The sequence below is a fragment of the Mastigoproctus giganteus genome, chromosome 5 (assembly GCF_048544385.1).
Source record: "Mastigoproctus giganteus isolate SK-2022 chromosome 5, ASM4854438v1, whole genome shotgun sequence".
Taxonomy (NCBI): Eukaryota; Metazoa; Arthropoda; class Arachnida; order Uropygi; family Thelyphonidae; genus Mastigoproctus; species Mastigoproctus giganteus.
In genome coordinates, this window is record NC_143579.1 from 99,033,503 (window position 1) to 99,056,560 (window position 23,058).

The 23,058-nt window shown below is 35.6% G+C and overlaps 1 protein-coding gene across 1 annotated transcript in view; it reads right to left on the reverse strand.

The window, feature by feature from the left end:
- LOC150085581 (venom phosphodiesterase-like) overlaps positions 1–23,058 on the reverse strand; it is a 248,321-nt gene that overhangs the window by 138,415 nt on the left and 86,848 nt on the right. The window contains exons 6-7 of the mRNA XM_090374609.1: positions 22,416–22,554; positions 1,701–1,809 (exon numbers count right to left, since the gene is read on the reverse strand). Coding sequence (XP_090230735.1) covers positions 1,701–1,809; positions 22,416–22,554 — 248 coding nt within the window. The remainder of the gene's footprint in view (positions 1–1,700; positions 1,810–22,415; positions 22,555–23,058) is intronic.

Consider the following 23,058-nt stretch of genomic DNA (forward strand, 5'->3'; position numbering starts at 1 on the left):
AGACTTCAGAGATGGTCAGAAAAATGGCAGCTATGCAGCTATCCAGCAAAATGTAAGGTATTGCACCTGGGGAACAGTAACCCCAAAATAACTTATGCACTTGGCAGAGTTGAACTAAAGCTGGTAGTGAGGAAAGGGACTTGGGTATTACGATGTGGTCAGATATGAAGTTCTCCGAGCATTGTAGACTGGTTGCAAGGAGGGCCCACGGTGTCCTATCAATAATTTATCGAACAATTGCTAGTAGAGATAAGGACGTCATAATCCCATTATATAAGGCTATTGTTAGACCACACTTGGAATACTGTGTTCAAGTATGGAGACCGCACCTAAAGAAAGGCATTGTTCTTCTTGAAAGTGTCCAAAGATGGGTAACTCACCTGGTAAGATCGGCAAAAGGGCATCCATATGAGGAAAGACTTTGATATGTGGTTTTCAGAGCTTGGAAACTAGGCACCTTAGAGGAGACTTGATTGAGGTGTTTAAGGCTCTGAGAGGCAAAATGAATAAGGACGAAATTTTCACGGTTATAAATGATTCTAGAACTAGGGGCCATAATTTCAAGTTATGGGGGGGGGAGGTGTTTAGACTGGATTGCAGGAAGTTTTATTTTAGCCAGCAAGTTATAAATTACTGGAATAAGTTACCTACATGGGTGGTAGAGGCTGACAGTCTGGGGAAATTCAAATGTTAGTTGGATAATTACCTAAGGGATGAGGGAAATGCATCTGTTGTCCATTTCCTTTTCTCTTATTAATTTTTTATTATTATTTATTTTTTTAAATTTTATTCTTATTAATTTATTTTTATTCTTATTATTTTACTTTATATTTATTTTGTTGATTTATTTTATTTTATTTATTTATTTTTTTTTTTTTTGCTGGTGCAGCATAAGCCATAGGCTTCCTTGCACCATGTGGCCATTGCTAATACTAATACATATTGCAGACCTCTTGTACATATCTCCATAGTCCAAAAAGAATTAGGTTTTATTTGCCAAAAACTTATACTTTTTCTGTCTCTGAAATTTATGAGATATCTACCTTGGATACACCAAGGTGGTCTCAATTTACTCTCACTATGTGCTTTTCTCACTTCATAAATGAAATATTAATGATTTTATTTGTCATATACATTATTATTATATTAGAGTTCTCAACAAAGTTGAATTGAGTAAATTATTTTATAAACTAAATAAGCTATTAGCTGGTTCCCAATTTTTTTTTTTTTAATTTGAGTGCCATTATAGAAAAAAAATACCATTTGCTTGTATCACCAAACATTTTCTGTAATAAGATAAACATCATTTGTATCACTTCTGCATGGCACTTCAACAGTGGTGGTATAAATACTCATGGAAACTGCTGCAATGCATGTTACATGGTAGTTATCAAAAGTTAGAGATTAAATAAAATAATAAAAAATAAGGAAGCGAACACCTCAGTTGAAAAATACACACACACACACCCCCCAAGAGAAAGAGAGTGAGATATGCTTAACTACTCGTAAATGACAAATACAAAGTGCATTTTCCAATTCAACAGATTTATACCTGTAACACATAACAACACTTGTGCACTCATTTTACCATGAGTGATTAACATGAATTATGAATCCAATTTTTAACTTTTCATGCTGTTCTAATTATAAAAGAAGTATAGTCAGCATAAAATAAATTACCCTTATTGGATATTTCTTACCATGATCTGAGACAATAATGATGTTCACGCATCCAAGAAGATCTCTATCCTGCAAGCCTCTGATTAAACGATTAATTGCTATATCAATTCGCCTTAAGACTTTTGTGACCTACGTAATTTTTAAAACAGTAATTGTTATAAATAGCTATTAAGGGTTAAATAATGGAGTTAATTTGAGTGCCTCAAGTTGAGTTTAATCTAATTACAAGAACTATTTAACATTTAACTAGTTAAGTTCCTTCTATTAAGAGATGACTGTTAATATACAAAAATGAAACCAGAGAATTTTAAGAAAGTATCATGTATAATTTAATAATTTCAAAAGTTGTCACATTTATTCACTTTCCTAAAAAAGGAATCTTGATCATTTTTAAAAAGACATGATATTTTCATACAAGTAGCAACTAAAGACAGTTTATAATGATTATTGAAAGGTAATGATTATTGAAAGCCTCAAGGTAATGATTATTGGTAATGATTATTGAAAGAATCAAGCTTATTGCCAATCAAAGCTATATTTGTAAAATTATAGTCATATAAAAGTTGAGGATTTTCTAACCAGTTAATCACATAACATTAAGAGATGAAGCTAGAATCACCCTATAAAATTTAGATTTAAAAAATAAGCGAAATACCTTAGCCTATAGTTCCTTAAATGAATTATAACTATTATGAATATGCTCATGCATTATGTTTATGCTATTATGTTTATGCTCATGATATGTTCTTAATCATCCAACATAGCCAGAAAGGTGAGTTCCTGTAATTTATTAAAAGTTTATTCCTTACATAAAGTTTACATTGAAAACTGAAGAAAATGGCATCCTCTTCAATTTCTTGATATGCTGAGAGCTGACCTGTGGGGGAGATTTACAGTGATAGGAAGTCAATGTGTGTATTCCACTGCAAGAGTGCAAGAACACTAGTACACAAAGACAGTACAATTAGATCAGGTCACATCCTGCTTCACAAGGTGTGGATTTATTCTTAATCTTAAAAATATATAATCAATAATCCATAATCTTAAATCCATCAATAATCTTAAGTTCTTTGCCACATAGCAGGTCCATGATAGCCAGAATTCAATTGCATCTCCATCTCTTCTTGTTTTTAGCTCCTTTCTTCAACTCATGATAAGTGAATCATCCAGTATTACATTACAGTCCAGACTCATTCAACATTACAATTCTCTTTCTGTCTCTCAGTCTCTTGCCCAGCATTTTCCCTTCAATTACATTCCGTAACACTATTCCCTCAGTACATGTCCAATACAATTTTTCTTCCTTTTCCTTTATAGCCTCTATTAAATGTTGGTTTTCTCCTACTTGTAATACTTCTTCCTTTCTAATTGTATCTGTCCATTTCACACTTTCAAGCCTCCTCCACATCTCAAAAGTTTCAATTCTTCAAATATCCTCCTCCTTTTGACTCCATGTTTCGGTTTCATAAAGCATAATGGTTAATAATGCTTTCTAATGGATATAAAGTTAATATTGCCATTAACTTTATATCCATTCTCCTCTGTAACTGCTTCAACTTCTCAAATGTTTTCTTACACACTGCAATTCTAATTCTGATTTCCACACTACGTTTCCTATAATTTAACAGACTGCCAAGATATCTGTATTTATCCACTAGTAATATCCTCATATAGCAAGGTGATATCATGGATACATTATTTCAATATTTATGACATTTATGATAGATTCAATTATTAAGTTATTTCATATCTTATATCTTCCTACTATCATAACATTAGTCATAAAAATGTATTCTCATCCCATATTTCTTAAGTCTTACCAAAAAAAAAATTTGTAACCCCTCTTCTGTATCAAACATCAGCATCATTTCATCTAAAAATCCATATTTCACCTACATTTCATCTAGGAAATGTAGGTGCTGAGAATTTCATCCTACATTTAATCTAGGAAATGTAAGTAAGTTATGTAAAGGTGGAAGGTAAAATTGCTTGTACAATTTTACCTTCCACCTTTACATATCTTACCTTCGACCCCATTAGTATTATTGGTGGCAAATGATGCAAGATGCAAAAAAGCGAGCTTGTTTTTTTTTTTTTTTTTAGCCAGGAAAAAAAAAAAAAAAAAAAAAAACACTTCCTGCATAACCTGTCTATCCATTCTAACAGTTTGTCTAGTTCTTTCTTAAATTATTCAAACTACCCACTCTACAACACCAGATGGGAGTTTGTTCCAACAACTGATCCCCTGCTAGCTGAAAGCAAATTTCTACATGTACTCTACACCCATCCCTCCTCAATTTGAATTTATGTCCTCTCATGTGTATAGTCTCGGCAAGAGGAAGGATTCTGTCAACACTGACTCAATCATTCAAAGTCTTATAAACCTCAATCAGATCCCCTGGCAGATGATTAATCTCTAAACACTGCACTTTGCAGAACTGAAGCCTTTTTGGTAAGAGTTACACTTTTGTTCCTCTCACTAATCTCACTGCGCTTCTGTGCACTCATTCCAACAAATCCTTGTCCTTTTTAAAATGAGGCCTCCAGACCTGTATACAGGTACTCAAGATGTGGCCTGACCATTGCCTCATACAATGGGATAATCCCCTCCTTATCCTTGCTGGCAAAATTCCTGTATATCATTTACAAAACCCCATGAGTTGTCTGGGCTTGTCCTTGTCTGCACTGCTTAGAAAACTTCATAATTGACTGGATAATTATCTCTAGGTCTTTTTTATTCTCCACTACCCTGTGTGTGGTACCACATAGTTAGTATGTTAATCTGAGATTACTGCTTCACATATGAAGAATCTTGCAATTGTTGATATTAAACTTCAATTGCCACTTCACAGCCCATCTACCTAATTTGTCTAGATCTTGTTGGAGTAGTATATCCTGATTACCATGATTAATCACCCTGCCAATCTTCACATTATCTGCAAACTTAGACCATTAAGTCTGAACAGCCAAAGGACCAATGCCTCTCTTGCTGTTATGTCTCTCTCTCTCTCTCTCTATATATATATATATATATATATATATAATAACTATTAGAAAAAAAATAATGAAGAGAAAGAATATTGGAATGAAAAAAGGAAATATAGTTGGTATTATAGACCAGGGACACCGCTTAGGCAAATAAACCCTATGACCATAATGCATTAATAGTAATATATTGAAAGTGTATAGGAAAAGAGTATACTACCATATCAGGTAGAATTCAACTGCTGATAGATGTGTTTATTTGACAGTTGGAATGTTCTTAGTTCTAACGGCCACCTGATTTTTTGCCTGTGTTACAGCATAGTGTAAATATTTAACATTTTATCTGGCTATAATTTAAAATTTATTCATTGGGACTAAGCTTATACAAACCACCATGAAAATACGTTTAAGAAAATTCAAAAATCATTAATATATTGGACATTATTAGCTAGAGATCGAGAGAGGAAGAGGGATAATAGTGCCACCTCACTGAAGATTAAAAAATAAATAATTAAATAGTGCAAACTAATTGAATAATACTTATGTATATATATTCCGGACTTCATTCTGGCTCGTTTTCGGATAACTTCAGGCATAGTCAAACCAACAGATAAAGCTGAAAAAACTCAAATTAACTTTTGAGCTAGTACAATGAGAGAGATGGCCCCGAGGCACTGGCGTCCTTTAAATGGGACAGGGATGCTAAGAATCCCCGGGTGGCAAAAACTTTCATTAGGAAAAACAGGAACATGGAACATTAGAACTTTATATGAAGCTCAGAAACTGGCAAATGTGGCTATGGAAGTGAAACGTTGTGAAGTAGAAATCCTCTCTTTAAGTGAGACCAGATAGACTAACTTGGGAATCTGCCTTTCTGATGGTATGGTCTTATACAACTCTGGGACAGGTGAAAATACACATAAAAACGGTGTAGGAATTATGATCCATGATTCACTGAAGACATCAGTAGCTAATTTTATTCCATACTCGGATCACATCGTTATGTTACAACTGCAGGGTAACCCAGTTAATGTGATACAAATATATGCACCTACAGCAGATAAGAGTGATGATGTTATTGAAGAATCCTACAGGAAATTGAAAGACATCGCAAGTAACACCAAAAAAATGAAGTAAATATCATCATGGGAGACTTTAATGCCAAAATCATTTTGCCAAAATTTAATGCCAATACCAATGTCAAAAAATGAAGTAAATATCATCATGGGAGACTTTAATGCCAAAATCAGCAAAGGAAAGATATTTGCATTGTGGGTGATTTTGGATTGGGTTTATGAAATGAGCATGGAGATCGACTCATACAGGTCAAGAGGAGAGCATGATAATAGAAAACTCATGGTTTAAACCTCCCACCAGACAGCTCTATACTTGGAAATCCCCAAAGACAAACCAGGGACTATTGTTAGAAACCAGATTGACTTCATACTGATAAATTAGTGTTTTTGGAATAATCTCAAAGGAGCCAAAATCTACCCTTGTGTGGATGCTGATTCCGATCATAACTTATTAACAGCTATTATCAAAACAAGGTTGAGATCCATTAGGAAAGGAAATAAGACAAGCAGAATAACTTGTGAAAAACTCAAGATCTCAACTGTGAAAGAAAAACTGAGTAAAGAGCTGAACATAAAATTAAATAACGGAGTAAGAGCTGAAGATGTAAATGACGAATGGAAGGAGTTTGGTAAGATCGTTATCAGTACTGGAAAAGAAATTCTCTAAGTGATGAAAAACAACCTTCAGAAAAGCAGTGGATGACAAGAAGAGATCCTAAACCTAATGGATGAAAGAAGGAAGTTCAAAAATGGTGCTCCAACTAAATACCAGCAGATCAAAAAAATGATAAAGAGGAAAATTAAGGAAGCAAAAGAAGAGTGGATGCTAGAAAAATCAACAGAGATAGCAGAATTAGAAAGAAGGCAAGATAATTTCCATTTACATAAGAAGCTAAAAGAATTAACAGGAAATACAAACAAAAGGATGCCATACATAACAAAGAATGTCTAGAATCAAATAGTTTTAAGAGGTGATGACAAAAAGAAGATGTGGGAAACTTACATCAAGATGCTTTTTGATGATGCCAGACAGGATGTAAATGTTGAAATACCTATGGAGGAAGACCTTGAAATTCTAGTCTGAAGTCAAATATGCAAGGCAGTTGGCCCAGATCAAATCCCAATTGAAATAGTGAAACTTCTAGATGAAGAAAATCTGAAGGATCTAACCAAAATGTTCAATAAAATATATCTAAATGGAACACTACCTAATGATTGGTTGAGGTCCTCGTTCATCCCTCTTCCAAAGAAGAAGAACAACATCATCTCATGCAATGATTTTCATCTTATTAGTCTGATGAGCCACATGATGAAGCTGCTGCTACGGATAATCCTAAACAGGATTAACAAAAAATGTGAATCAGTAATCTCTGACACTCAATTTGGATTCTGAAGTGGACTAGGCACAAGAGAAGCTCTCCTAGGTATAAACATGTTGTTACAAAAAAGTAAAGAGAAACCAGAAGATAGTATTCATCTGCTACATAGACTTTGAAAAGGTTTTCGATCGGGTACAACATGTAAAGCTTACAGAAGCACTTAAAAAGCTAGATCTTGATGGATGGGACATCAGACTCATCAAAGAAATCTATTGGAATCAAACAGCCACTGTAAGTGTCAAAGAAGGTGAAGCTGACGAGATCAATGTAAAAAGAGGGATAAGGCAGTGCTGTATTCTCTCGCCCATGCTATTTAACATCTATTCTGAAGTTATTTACCAAAATGCATTGTGGGAAAGGAAAGAATGAATTAAAATAAATGGTCATTTGATAAATAACATACAATACTTGTATGTTATTTATCAAATCACAACCATAAAACAATTAGCAGTCACCTGTTTATTGGGCTTTTCTATTAGTGCAATCTATCATAAACGGATAGTAAACTCGATCTTATTGAATTTGTGATAATACCGACAGCTGGAATTCTGTGGGTTATTATGGTGAAATGTGTTTGTACTTCCATGAAATCTTCAATCATATAAAAAAAATTAATTTTCAGAATCTTCACTTCGTTCCTATTTTAAAGCTTCGTAACTTGGTACTCCATTCTCGCTTGCGCATAACGTGTTACTTGCAATTTGTGTGTGCCGTGTTCTTTGTTATTGATTGCTTATCTTTTTACTGTTTTAATTTTAACCCCCACCCACAAATGTCAGTAAACAGAAATGTCAACTAGTTAGTATGTACATATTACAGTACGTATTAATTATTCCTATTAATTATCATGTATATTCTTCCGATTTTCACGTATCATTTAATTTTTTAATTGATAAGATAATAAATGGTAAATTTCTGCTTAATATATCTTGACTTTTATAGCCTGTGGATAATATTCCTCCTATTTTCGCTAATTAGAATCGCTGTTTAATAGAATTAAAATTCAATTCAAAAACGTGATCATAATGACTACCCATGGTATAGTGAACGGTACTTTACTTTTGGATTCCGAAATGAGTCCATTGTAACGTGATTTGATTGTATAGTGAACCAATTGTGAAGTGGGGATGTGGGGATTCACTGTATTTTTAACTATTTACATGAAACTTCGCATAATTGGGGCAGCCGCTTAATCGGGTCAAAATGCGCTAGTCTCGATGTGTCCCAAATAACCAGAATCGAGTGTATTCCCATATCCTTCAATATCTTCACCAACTTTTTCCAATCCACAAAACAAACCATTCTTACTCATGTCATATTTATTTCCATCAAAATTCTTATTATTTCTATCACAACACATTATCATTTCTCTCTCTTTCCAGAACCCATATTTTCTCTCCTATCATATCTTCCATTCTTTCCCTCAATCTTCTGTTCATTATCTTCAATGTATACAGGCCAGTAATTACCCCACTTCAAGAATGCTAGTACACAAAGAGAATACAATCAAATCAGGTCATATCCAGCTTCACAAGGTATGGATTCATTGTCTTAAGCTCTTTGCTCCATGGCAGGTTCATGATAGCATGTGTATCAAACTAATGCCTTTGAAATCCTTACATTTAATTGCATTCTTTTTCTTCTATATTGGAATCAAACAGCAATCATAAAATCCCCAGATCATTTCATGTTCTCATAAAAGTATATTTTACTCATACAAGTACTTGTATAACTTTCCACATATTTTTCTTAGTTCCCTTATCCCTGCATTTTCTATTACTTGAAGTATTTCCATTATCTCATTGATTTTAACTGTTTTTCTCTTCTTCAGTTCCCTTAATGTGGCTCTAATCCCTGTTTCAACAATCAGTGGATACAATTCAGTTTCAGAATAGATGTCAAAGACAGTTGCAGAATAGGTGTCAAAGACAGTTGCAGAATAGATGTGCAGAAATTTGCCTTTAGCCAGCAGGTGGTTGTTTGCTGGAACAAACTTCCATCTGTTGTTGTGGAAGTTGATAGTTTAAATAAATTCAAGGAAGAACTGGACAAACTTTTGGAGCGAATGGATAGGTGAAATGGGAAGTTTGTTTTTTTTTGCTGATTCTGTATAAGCTTGTTTTCTTGCACCATATGCCTCTACTAATGCTATGCATCTCATTCACCCTGTATTCATCCTCAATCTCGATCTTATCCTCTCTTCCACAAAAATTTTCTATATATTAGTCCACTTATTCAATATAGCAATGCATCTTTTAATAATTCCATCTCCATCCTCAACTGCCAACTGTCTTTGCCATTCTTAAATTCATTATTTAAAAACTTCACTCTTTCCCACATTAAATCATATCTTCCATTTTTTTCCATACTTGTTACTTCACTTCATTTCTCTTTTAGCCATTCCTCTCTTGCTTTATCTGTTCTTCTTCTCAACCTATTATTATACTTTCTATATTTCTTTTTTCCTTCTGTTGTGTTCTCATTCTCCTATCTTTTCTATTTTTTTGATCCATTTCCTTTGTTTTCAACTTATCCATGTTTTTTAGTTTCTCATATCCTATGGTTTTTTATGTTCTTATATTCTTCTCACTGACCTCATAACCCTATTTCTTGTTTTCATCCAGTTCTTAATGACAATTTCACTTTTGACCTTTTCTCTCAATCTCTCTTCAGTCTTCCCTGTCCTTTTCATATCCCTTTCTTTGCCCTCTCAGCTATTTTGAGCTTTATTGTTACATCCATAATCACTATACTGTGGCTGCTATCAATATCATGTCCTGTATATCCATGCAAATTTTTCACCATATTCCTATATCTTTCTCTTACCATTATTTAATCCAGCTGTAACTTCCCACATTCCCTGGCATTTTCTAAGTATAATGCTTCCTTTTATGATTCTTGAACCATATATTTGTTACCACCAATTTATTTCTGCCATCAAATTAATTTTTCCTTCCCAATACACAGTCTCCCACACAATTCCCATCCCCTCCCACTTCCATCACTGCTCTGCAATCCTTCATTACTACCAGGTAATGCTTTTTCTCTCTGTTAATTTCTTCTACTCTTTTATACATTGTCCCTATTTCCTCTTCATTATAATCTGATGTACCTGCATCATCAGCATATTGCTAGGTTCTGCTATTACCCTCATTCTCAATCACCTAAATGTTAGTTCAACTCTGTCATGGTACACTGGCATAAAAACAGAACTATGTAAAATGGCCAGAAATGAATGTGCTATTATTCTGCATAGTGTATATCTTGTTGTTTTTTTGATTCTCGCCACTTAGCTACTAGAGAGCAGTGATCACCAGGAAGGCTGCTCCCTAGTACCTGACCACACCACATGAAAGCAGGCCACAACAATACATATACTGTCAAAAAGAATCCTGCATTTACCGGAGGAAAAACAGTTCCAATGGATGCCAGCAGATCCCATGCCACTGGAAGCCCAATCTGGTAGTATCAACAAAAAATAAAAACTTAAAAATAAAAATAGAAATAAAGAAAATATAAAATAAGTAAAAAAAAAAATAAATAAAATAAAATAAATGAATGTCAGATGCACTTTTCAAATAAAAATAATAATTAAATAAATTAATAATAAAAAGAAAGAAAAGTAAACTGACTAAATAAACAGTCAAGAATACTGAGACACAATAACAGGTAGATTTTGCCAGCTGCTGTTGTCGAGTACCTTGTCAGAGGGTTACATTCACAAGTCTTGTTGGATATGTAAGAGTACACTCTTACAAATAAAATGGAAATATTTATTTATCTGAAATAAACTCATATAGGGCAATGAAAAATGAGAATAATTATTAAGGTTTGAATAGGATAAATAGTAAGATTTGAATATTAAGTTTGAATATGTATTTAAGGTTTGAATAAGTTAAGGATTAAAAATAGGGAGGTTACAAATGGTATGAATTAAATAGCAATTAAATGGAGACAAGAATAACAAGTAATACAAAAAAGGGTGAACTGAAAGTAAACGAAACAGTAGCCTGTACTGGGGAAAGAGTGGTCAATTGCGAACAGGCAAGAAAGGGTTGCAACCAGTGGATGAGCAACAGAACCCAATTAAGAAGTGTTTGATCTAAGCGGCATCTGGACATATATTGGACGGTCTGACATTTGTGTCAAGAAAGACTGCACCTGTGTGGCAGATGTTTAGGTAAGCTGAAGATATTTAGAACAGAAAATGTTAACATGAAAATAGCTACCTTTGAAGGTGCGGCTCACATGAAAGAAGGTTAATGCAGGGGTGCTAAATAAACAAAGTAACCAAGAAAATTACAAGAAAAGGGTTTGGTTTATTCATGAGGGAGAGAGTTTGTGGTAAGTTTTTTTTAAAAAATAGGAAAGAGTGAGAAATTAGTTTTTATTAGTTTTTTTTTCATAAAAATTAGTAGAGTAATGGGACTGGTTGAGAGTCCTGGGGGTAGTGTTCCAAAACTGCTGAGGAAAAAGGGTTCAGATGTAAGTTTGGGAGAGTCGGGAGTTGAGTTGAGTTGTTAGAGTTGTGACAGTAGTTCGAGTTCGGAAAGAGAAGTAAGATGAGGAAGAGAAAAAAAAGTAGTGAGGTGGAGAGGAGCTATCTTTTTTGTAATATACAATTGCGCTATTAAGTTAGGTTAGATTTATAAATAAAGTTAATCACCATGAAATGATGTAAGGGTACTAAAGGGGCAAAGAAGAAAAAAATATAAGGGAATTGAAAACATAGGAATAGTAGAATGACAATGTAGTAACCTATATTATTGATCTAGACCAGGGTTCCCAACCTTTTTTGACTTGCGAACCCCTTTCAACATAATATTTTTAAAGCGAACCACTAAGCCTATATTCTCTGAAATCGTATAATATTTCTGAATTTTTATTATAAAATATTTCCAGTACTACATTTTTATAAGTGACATAGTGTAATAATAAAAATTATTAAGTATCATTTATACTTTGTACAGCAGTTATTAATCAGTCCAAACTAGAGTTTGAACAGGCTAAGAGTAGAAAACTTGCTTCTTGTCCAAAGGTAGCCAACCATTGTGTCTCTTGCCAAAACTATTGGCTGCAATTTTTGCCCATCTCTGTTCCCACTTCTGTCAAAACCAGACAGTTCTTTTGCCACATTAGCTAAAGATAAAATTACCAGCTAGCATCCTATTTTTCTTCCAACTCATGTATTGATGATCTTGTTAAATCACCTCAAACCATTCCCAATACACTCCATTCAATAATACCACCTGTGGTCTTCCGTCAAAAGGATGTCAGGATTTTGATGAATCTGATGAATTTTTGATGAATCTGATGCTAAGAAATACCAGGTCCTGGTGGTATTTCTCTACTTGTTTTCAAAACCTGAGCTCATGAACTTACTTACTTCTTTGCCGCTTTTTTCACTTCCTTATTCCAAAGGCGTATTTCCTTCTGATTGAAATTTTCTCATATCCAAGTTCCTAAAAAGGGTGACAAATCCCTCCAATCCAATTATCGTCCCAATGTAATTACTTCTAATTTTTCTAAAGTAATGGAAAAATCAATTAACCGCCAACTCAAACTATCTAGAAACATTCTGTCTGATCAACGATCGCCAATATGGATTTCGTCAGTGTCTATCCACTGGTGATATTCTGGCTTATGTTACCCATTTATGGGCAAATTCAATGGAAAAGTTGGGTGAAACACAAACAGTTGCTCTTGACATCTCCAAAGCTTTCATTCGTGTTTGGCATAAAGGTCTTCTAAATAAGCTTTCCATCCTATGGTGTGCCAGCTGTACTTTGTAATTGGGTATGCAGTTTTATCTCTGACCGCTCACTGGTTAATGGTAGACAGCTCTCTGTTTCCTAACTACTACACTAATTAATGCTGGTGTTCCCCAGGATTCAGTTCTTTCTCCACTCTTTTCCTTTTAGCATTAGCATTAGTAGAGCCATATGATGCAAGAAAGCAAACTTATGCAGCATCAGCCAAAAAAAAAATAAATAAATAACCGCTCCAATTTCACCCCTCCATTCTTATCAAATACCTGTCCAGCTGAGCCTTAAATTTATTTAGGCTATCAACTTCCACAACAAAGGATGGAAGTCTGTTCCACCAACCAACTACCCGCTGGCTAAAGGCAAACTTCTACACATCTATCCTACATCTGTCTTTCCTCAATTTGAATTTATGCCTTCTCAGGTGATTATTTTGAGCAAGCGGATGAATCCCAACAGCACTGAGCATGCTCAAACCATTCAAGGCTTTATACACCTCAATCAGATCACCTTGCAGGTGCCTAGTCTCCAAACACTGTAATTTGCAAAATTTAAGCCTTTCTTCATAAGAGCAACCCTTTGTTATATTCACTAATCTTGTTGCCCTTCTCTGTACTTGTTCCAACAGCTCTACATCCTTCTTAAAATGAGGCCTCCAGACCTGTATACAGTACTCAAGGTGTAGCCTGACCATTGCCTTATAAAGGGGATAATCACCTCCTTATCCGTGCTAGAAAAATTCCTGTATATCATTGACAAGACACTGGGAACTACTCTTGCAGACCGTCTGCACTGCTCAGAAAACTTCATATCTGCCTGCACACTTATTCCCAGGTCCTTTTCATTCTCTACCACGGTCAGTGTAGTACCGCAGAGTTGATACGTCACTCTGGGGTTATTGCTTCCCATATGTAGTATTTTACATTTGTCAATGTTAAACTTCATTTGCCACTTCTCAGCCCATCTGCTCAACTTTTCTAGATCCTGTTGCAGCAGCGTACTGTCATTAGTATCCTTAACAACCCTGCCAACCTTCGTAACGTCTGCAAACTTGGACATTAAACTTGATATACCACCATCAATATCATTTATAAATACAGAAAACAACAATGAACTAACAACATTAGTCCACAATGAGCAGAGTCCATTGATTACCACTCTGTCTTTTCCCACTCAACTATCCCTTTATCCATAGCAGCAATTTGCCTCCAATGCCACACTGCTCCAATTTGTTCAATAGTCTTCCATGTGCAACAGTATCAAAAGCCTTTTTAAGATCCAAATATATGATATCAAAGTTATTCCCTGCATCCAGTTCCTTTGTGACCACATCATAGTATCAAATCAAATTGGTCAAGCAGACTTTCCCTTAACAAAACTATGCTGTGTCCGAGCTATAACTGAAGTTTTGTCTAGATGATCCTGAAGTGCTTCTTTAACCAGTGCCTCCATTAATTTTCCTGAAACACTGAAACAGAAGTTAAACTAACAAGTCTATAATTACTTGAGTCGCCCGTTGAGCCTCCTTTGTGAATTGGGGTCACATTTGCACATCTCCAGTCCATCGGTACCTCCCCTGAGTCCAAAGAAGCTCTCATAATTAAGGATAAGGGTTTGCTTACTTCCTTTGCTGCCTCCTACTGGATAGATCCTATCCACACCGGGTGCCTTTTTTTTATGTTTATCTTTAACAATTTCTCTTCCACTTTGCTCTCAGTATTATAAAATTATCTAGCTCACTGCCAGAGTTTAACTCACCTCTGGCATTCCCCACCCTGAATAACTCCTCATGGGTGAATGTAGATGCAAAATACTCATTTAGTTTGTTAGCCACCTGAGCAGGATCATCAACAGTTGAACCATCAATATCCAGTGGACCAATCTGATTCATCCCTTTCCTTCTAGAGTTTACATAGGTAAAGAACTCTTTGTTGTTTTCCTTTGCATCCATTGCCAAGGATTTCTCATAATCTGCCTTTGCCTGCATAATCTCCTTTGTGACTTGGTTACAGGCCAGCTTATATCTATCATAAGCTTCCATGTCACCCATTAATTTATATGTATCCCATGCATTTTTCTTCTCTACCATATGTCTCATTAGTTCATCTGACATCCATTTAGGCCTAAACCTTGAACAATATTACTTAGTTGGTATGTAAAGCCTGGGCGCTTCCAAGATTAATTCTTTGAATGCTTCTCATTTCGAATTTGCTGTTGGTAACATCATCAGTTAATCCCACTGTATAGAATTTAAATACTGTCTTAGACCACCACAGTCGCCTTTACGAAAGCTTTTTTTTTTTTTTTTTTTTTTTTTTTTTTTTTAGTAGTTGTTGGCGCATCGGCTTCTGTGGCCATATTGCACCTCCCAAGGTTTTTGCAGTACTTTGATCCAAGCCCGAGGCGGGAATCGAACCCGCGACCTTTGGGTTGCCGTGCAGGTACTTTACCCACTCGGCTAGCCCGGTCGGCCTTTTACGAAAGCAAAAAACCCTTCCCTTTACCACTGATGGTAGTTACCTCTTTGAGTAAATTCCACTTCAGCGCACTGTGATCACTGCCAGCCAGTGATTCCTTTATCTGCCGATTCTTAATGCATGAAGAATCACTACTGATAATCAGATCAAGAGTATTACACCCTCTAGTTGCCTCCCGAACATGCTGATGTAGAAAACAGTCATCCAATAAATCCACAAAAGCCCTGCTAGTGTGTGAGTGACCAACCACAAATTCCAGTCGATATATGGGAAATTAAAATCCCCCATTATAAGACTCTCTGATTTATTGACTCCCTCTATTTCCCTGTACAGTTTCTTATTATACTCATCAGAGTCATTAGGCCTATAACACACTCCTACTCTTAATTTTGATCTCCCAATGCTTATGTCACACCAAACTGACTCGACACTGCACTGTCCAGTGATGTCGACCGGCTTCACTTTCTTGGATTTTATGTGTTTCTTAACTAATAGCATAAACCCTCCTCCCTTCCTATCCTTCATGTACATATTGTACTCTCCAAATTCCAGTTCTGCATTCCTTATATCTGTGTGACACCACGTCTCTGATATCCCAACAATATCTGAATTTAACGTTTTGAGCAATACCTCAAATTCATCAAATTTATTTATGAAACTCCTAGCATTGGTGTACATGCAAGTATACATACACCTGTTCCTATTCTTTGCTATCCTAACACAACCCATGCGTTTACTTATACAGCAATGACTCCCAGCAGTTTCTGAAATACCCTGCATCTTGTCTTTCAGGCTGCTGCTCATTCCAATAGAAGCATTGCAAGAATTACTTTCTCCAATGCCAGTGGCTACTGTTAATCTATTAATCCTTGTATCCCCCCCCAAGCTAGCAGTTTTCCGACCCACCTAACACTGCCTCGATAGCATCAGCAAATATTCTTGCACCCTTTCTCGATTTTAAATTTGCTACTGTCTTTGTCTAGTCTAATAAAGGATGTAGCATTCTCATATATTTTCTTCAAAATCATAATATATGGAGTATCTATGCCTTGTCTTTCCAGTGCCTGAAACATTGCCTTATGCTGTATGGAGTCAAATGCCTTTTCATAATCCACAAATGCCAGGCATAATGGTGTTTTATATTCATTTGCTTTCTCCATTAGCTGTGATATTACGTGAAGGTGATCCATAGTTGAGAATCCTGTCCTAAAGCCAGCTTGCTCTTTCGGTTGATTCTCATCAAGTATTCTTTCTAATCTGTTAGTAATGACCCTTGTGAACAACTTGTAGGTATGGGATAACAAGCTAATTGGTCTATAATTTCCAATTTCTGATTTATCTCCTTTCTTATGCAGCAAAACTATGATTGCATTATTCCACTGCTTAGGCATCACACCTTTTCTAATGCACTTTGTGAAGAGCCTTGCCAGTTTTTGTGTTATGTCTCTTCCTCCCAATTTTAACAACTCTACAGTAACTTCATCTTCCCCCGGGGCTTTCCGATTCTTCATTTTCTTCAATGCATGTTCTACCTCATCAGGAAGAATATCAGGTATGTCGTATGTGTTGCTACTTTGCAATCCATCTTCCCCACTGCTGGTATCATTCCCTCGTTCCTTGTATAATTCTCTATAGTAGTCTTCTGCTATTTGAATTATGCCTTCTCTGCTGTTTATAAGTACACCATTGCTATTCTTCAGTTTCAGTATCATTTGTCTTTCTGTATTACTGCTCATGGCTGCTGATTTAAATCCGTTGTTTTCCCTTAATGCTTGTTCTACTTTTCTTGTGTTAAATCTTCTTATGTCCTCTCTGAGTCTCTTTCTAATGGCTTTGCATAACTCAGTATACTCAATTTTCTCCCTGTCAGTGTTTTTCTTGCTCTTCATTTGTCGTCTTTGGTTCATCATGACAAGTGTTTCTTGACTAATTTTTTCTTCTTTGGATTTCTGTTTCCCTATAGGTTTCTTGGGCTTTATCACTTTCAGAAAGTTGTAATATTCCTCGTCGATATCTTGGTCCTGAGCAGTCTGCAGAAGCTCAAACTTGTTCTTAAGTTCCAGTACATACTGCTTTTTCTCCTCCTCTGTTATTTCAAAGACCTTTGTATTATTTACTCGAGTCAGTTTTTTCCTTTCCTTTATCTATATCAAGTGTACATCTTACCATTCTGTGATCACTTCCAACATTTACCTTATTCAGGACGGTAACATCATTCACAATATATCTTCTGTTAGTGAGGATGAAGTCGATTTCATTAGTTGTTAATCCATTTGGACTCTTCCATGTCCACTTTCTGTTCACCCTTTTCTTGAAAAAAGTGTTCATTACTGACATTCCTTGAGATTCTGCAAATTCCACAAGTCTTTCACCTCTTTTATTTCTTTCACCAATCCCAAAATTTCCTATAGTTCCTCTTTCTGTGCTGTTTTGCCTTTTTCCAACCTTAGCATTGAAGTCCCCCATAATAATAGTGTAGTGGGTTTTCTGCTCATCTAGAAGACTCTCAATTTCAGTGTACATTTCTTCAACCTCTTCATCATCATGGCTCGATGTTGGTGCATAAATCATTATAATCTTTAGCTTGTACCTCTTAGAAATCTTGAGTATTGACACCCTTGGTGATGTACTTTTGAATTCCAAAATGTTGTTTTTAAAATCTTTATGGACCAGAAACCCAACTCCACCTTCACTCCTTTCACTGTTTCCATTGGTGTACAGCAGATTTCCACTTGATAAACTTATAAGTGATTCATTTCTTCTTCTTGTTTCAGCCAAACCGATGATATTCCAATTCACATTTTCTAATTCCTTTTCCAGCTCTAATATCCTGTCTTTACTGATGAGTGATCTTACGTTATAACAGGCCAAGTTCAATTTCCGTGCATGGCAGCCTGGTCGTACCCAGAGATTCTTAGCACCCTCTGCTTCCACTCTGATCCTCTCGCTGCGATAAGAGGGAGAGTGAAAGCTGCTGGGGACTGAGGGCCATTTGTATTGTTGTGCTCTCATTGCTGGAGGGTTTGGTCTTTTCCTCTTCACGCTGACCAGGCGTCTTGAAGAGAACCACTCTACACGTTCGTTGCCACCTAAGTGACGTAACAGGGCTTACCATCGAGAAGGTGTGCATGAGTGGATTTTAGGGAGGCAGGCCAACCGGACTTCTCCTAAATCTTCTGTAATAGAGAGATATTGGATTCATCAGTGTTTTAGGCTGAGTGTCTGATAACACACAGGATACCTGTTCCCCTCTAAGCCCCCTCTTTTCATTACTTTTCTTCCAAACTGTTGTTGACTCTGTAGAAATCACAAATCCGGCCTACCACGGAATATTGTTCACACATCTGGGGCGGTGCCCCCGAAACCTCTCTTGCCCTGTATTAGAGAGGGGGGGAATAACTAAAGTGCTTGGGCTTGTTGAACACCACCGACACCTGGTTACTGTCCCAGGCATAGGGCTATCTGAACATTGAAAAATTCCACACTAGCCAGCCGAAGCCAGTGTCTGCAAATCCTGTGCCAAACCACCCAAGGCGAGGGGGTTTCCTTGGTAAGTTACCCTCACTGCAGTCAAGTCAGTGGGGGGGGGGGAGAAGGACCTGTCAGAAGACAATACACATTTTTTATTTATTTTTATATATAGAACATATATTCAGGAGAGTAGACAGGTAAACAAAAACAAATTACATCTTTCGCTCACATTTTTGCCCTGTTTCATCCATCTCTTGTACACAGACGAAACAAGCACCCCCAAATACAGCACTCTATGAGAGGAACAAAGGCGTGCACTTACGAAGGACGGCTTAAGTTCTGCAAGCTGCAGCAACTGGAGACTAGGCACTTGCTAGGTGATCAGATCAAGTTGTATAAGGCCTTGAATGATTTGAGCAGGCTCAATGCTGATGGGATACTTCCACTTGCTCAGATTAAGAAACTAAGGGGGGCATAGATTCAAATTGAGGAAAGACAGTTGTAGAATAGATGTGTGGAAGTTTTCCTTTAGCCAGTGGGTAGTTGATTGCTGGAACAGACTTCCATCTGTTGTGGAAGTTGATAGCTTAAATAAATTTAAGGCTGAACTAGACAAACATTTGGAGTGACCGGATGGGTGAAATGGGAAGGATTTTTTTTTTTTTTTGGCTGATGCTGTATAAGCTTGCTTTTTTGCATCATATGCCTCAACTAATGCTAATGCTAATATAACAACTGTAGTAGACACACATTTTTTTTTTTTTGACAGATCACAAGCATTTATTTGGTCACTGTACAGTTTACACATGTGGTCAAGCATTTATACCAAAAGTAAAAAGTATGCATCTTAACCGGCATGTACAGAAGTATTTATTATTATCATTATTACACATATCCAGAGTGCACAAATATTCAGACAGCTGACATTGACATTCACAGTCACTCATCTAGCCACACACACACACACACACACACACACACACACACACACACACACACACACACACACACACACACACACACACACACACACACACATATTTATCTTCCTGCGGAAGGTCAGTAGTGTAGCTGGAGAGCTCCTTTACACAAACGCAATTCACAGTTACAGTAAACTCTTTAACATCCAGCACCCTCAGGGATTGAGAGAATGACAGATTTTAAAATATTCTGGCTTTTAGAGAGGGGGGATACCAATTGGTTAAGCAGTTCTGGAGAAGCACATTTCAATGAATATCAAGCACTAATAACGGAACTTATTTACATCTGAAACAACTCCGACAAACAGATAGTGCTAGTGATATCACATATAAATAACAGTTCAGTATGTTAAACCTAGATAAATGCCAATTAACAGATCATAGCAAATATCATGTACTGTAATATCAATTCAAATGGATACCTAGTACAAAAAAAGAGAGAATATCAATGAATGATAAAAAAAAACTGTTCTTAAGGAAGAATAATAACAACAAGGAATTGGAAATCTTTTTTAATTTACATGACATTTTGATTTTAATAAACATGCTGTGAATAAATTCAATCAATTCATAAATACAAAAAATAATAAAGGTCACTAAGTTTCATTTTTCCCACCATTATAACTTATCACATAGCTGATAAGATGTATGATCTGCTGTTTGTGTGCCTCAGTAAGTCACTGTTTATGGAAGAGATTAACTATAAACTTAACAAAGCAAACATTTTTCCAGCCACACCCATACTTTGCTATTTCTATTCACAAACAGCTTTTCTAAAGCAATTTCAAAACTGGTCACTGGATCATACAAGCATTGCATGATTACTCTGGTTGTGGGCTCACACAAGCATCGCATGAGTACTCTGATTGTGAGTTCACACAAGCATTGCACCATTTCAAATAGTTGTAATTTGCAAGTAGTTTGCAAACAGCTAAGTGTTACAAAGTTTACTTAATAAACAATGGCACTAAAAGAGAGAAATGTCACCCCTTTTTTTGCATGGATTCTTAAAGACAAATGTAATCACTCATACAGTGCCAGACTTCTTTCTTAATATTTCCATATCATAAAATGGTAATTTTTTTTTTTCTAAAATGAACTAGATTTTAAAGATTTCTGAATTGTAAATTGTCAGCTTTTATAATTTCCTCTGTGTGTGTGTGTAAATAAACTTTGAGATTCGATATAATCAAAGATTTATTGAGTAAATATAAACACAAATGCTTCACAGAATTAGTAAATATGTAGAAATATAAAACGTGGCAAAGTTAGGTAAAATGCTCAAAATCTCCATTGCAGGCATGTGCAAATGAATGGAATATTTTCCCAATAATTTTACACAGAAGTGCTCAAACCACCTAACGAAACAAATGCATTAAATGACCCTTATTGCATCTTATTTAATTTAGGTCTGTTTAGGTAATACGCTTGTTCTTTAATGTGTCATCATATGAAAAAGTCTAATCGCATAAGGTCTAGATATTTTGAAGGGTATTCATGAGCATCTATTTAGCAATTAATTGGCCATTCAGAAAATTCAGTAGCCAGATAGGTGTGGACATTTGTGCATAAGTGTAGTGATGCATAACGAAAATATCGGAATGTATTTTCATCATAACGAAAATACCTTCTGGCATTTGTTTTTTAAACAAGCACTACAGTTACATTCTCAAAATTTGAGAATCACCTTTGTTTCTTATGAAAATACTATTCAGAGAACTTCATACATTTATCTGGATAGTCTTCTCAAACTGCATGCAACAGCCAAGGTATATAGGGTTTTTTAAGATTCTAAGAAAATTCAACTGATTCGTGAAGAGTTCTAAAGAATGCTACCACACTGACTTCTTCAGGTGATGGTTCATGGGCATCTGACACTGTCGGAACTTCTTAACAACCTTTTTCAAACGCATTTATTAACAGTTCCATGCTCTTCAAAATTATAACACAGATGAGTTACGGTCTGATTGTCAACACTTTTGTTCACATTGATTCCAATGCATGTTGGACTTCTAACATTTTCATACTTGAACTATTATTATTAGTAGTAGTAGTAGCATTAGTGGCATATGATGCATGAAACTAGTTTATAAAGCATTATCCAAACCCTGCCATCATCTGTCCATCTTTTTCAACAATTTATCTAGCTCTTTCTTAAATTTATTCAAACCGCACACTTCCACTGCAACAGATGGACGTTTGTTCCAACAATCAACCACCAGCTGGCTTAAGGCAAAACTCTGCACATCTATCCTGAAAACATCCTTTCTCAATTTGAATTTATGCCTCCCCCCCCCAATTAATTATGGCATTAAGTTGTACAGCAACTTAAAAGTGTTTATACATAATTTTTAAATTACTTTGTATATGCAAGTCATTTTGTATATATAAAGTTATTTTGTATATATAAGCTAACAAACAGCAAGTGTTGATCTCTGTATTATGTTATCTCTTCTGGCATTGTGATCATATCATCATCAGGCATATATCCGAATCTTAAGTAGAGCAAAATGAATTAATAATAAAACAATCTTTTCATATATATTCAAATTTGTAATTCACACATGGGGTTTGAATTACAAGTGATTTAAAAATTACAAACCTCTTTAGAATCAGGACCATATCTGTGAGCAGTATGATCTGGTTCGTTAATATAAAGAGTAAGAAATGATGGCCGATCTTCAGGTGCTAAATCCAGCCAAGATAGTATTGTATCCACTCTACAATCCCATGGTATTTTACTAGAATAATAAATTAAAATAAATGCAAAACCAAGAATAAATTAAATTCACAAGAATAATTATATTTTTCAAAAATACACAATAAATTCAACTCACTTTAAATGGCATCAGTATAAAATAAACTAAACAAAATATATGCTGTGTTATATAAGTAATATAATAAATATTTCTCAGTTCATTGACTAAATGTCATTTAATCATTTAACTCTTTGGTGTCTTAAATATATATATATATGTACAGGGTGTCTCAAAAATATTGGTACAAACATTTAAGGGAGGTAGGTAACATCTAAAGGAATGTGAATCGCATAGGAACCCATAACCGGAAACATCACGGGAAAGTAGTAGCAGAGGCACAAGAAGCAGAAATGACACAAGATAGTAATTAGTGGCAAACATTTATTTGACATAATATTAACAATGGAGTATGAGATGGATACATTTCATGATGTTACAACAGATGCTCGAAGGTTCCACCATGAGATGCGATGCGTGCGAGACACC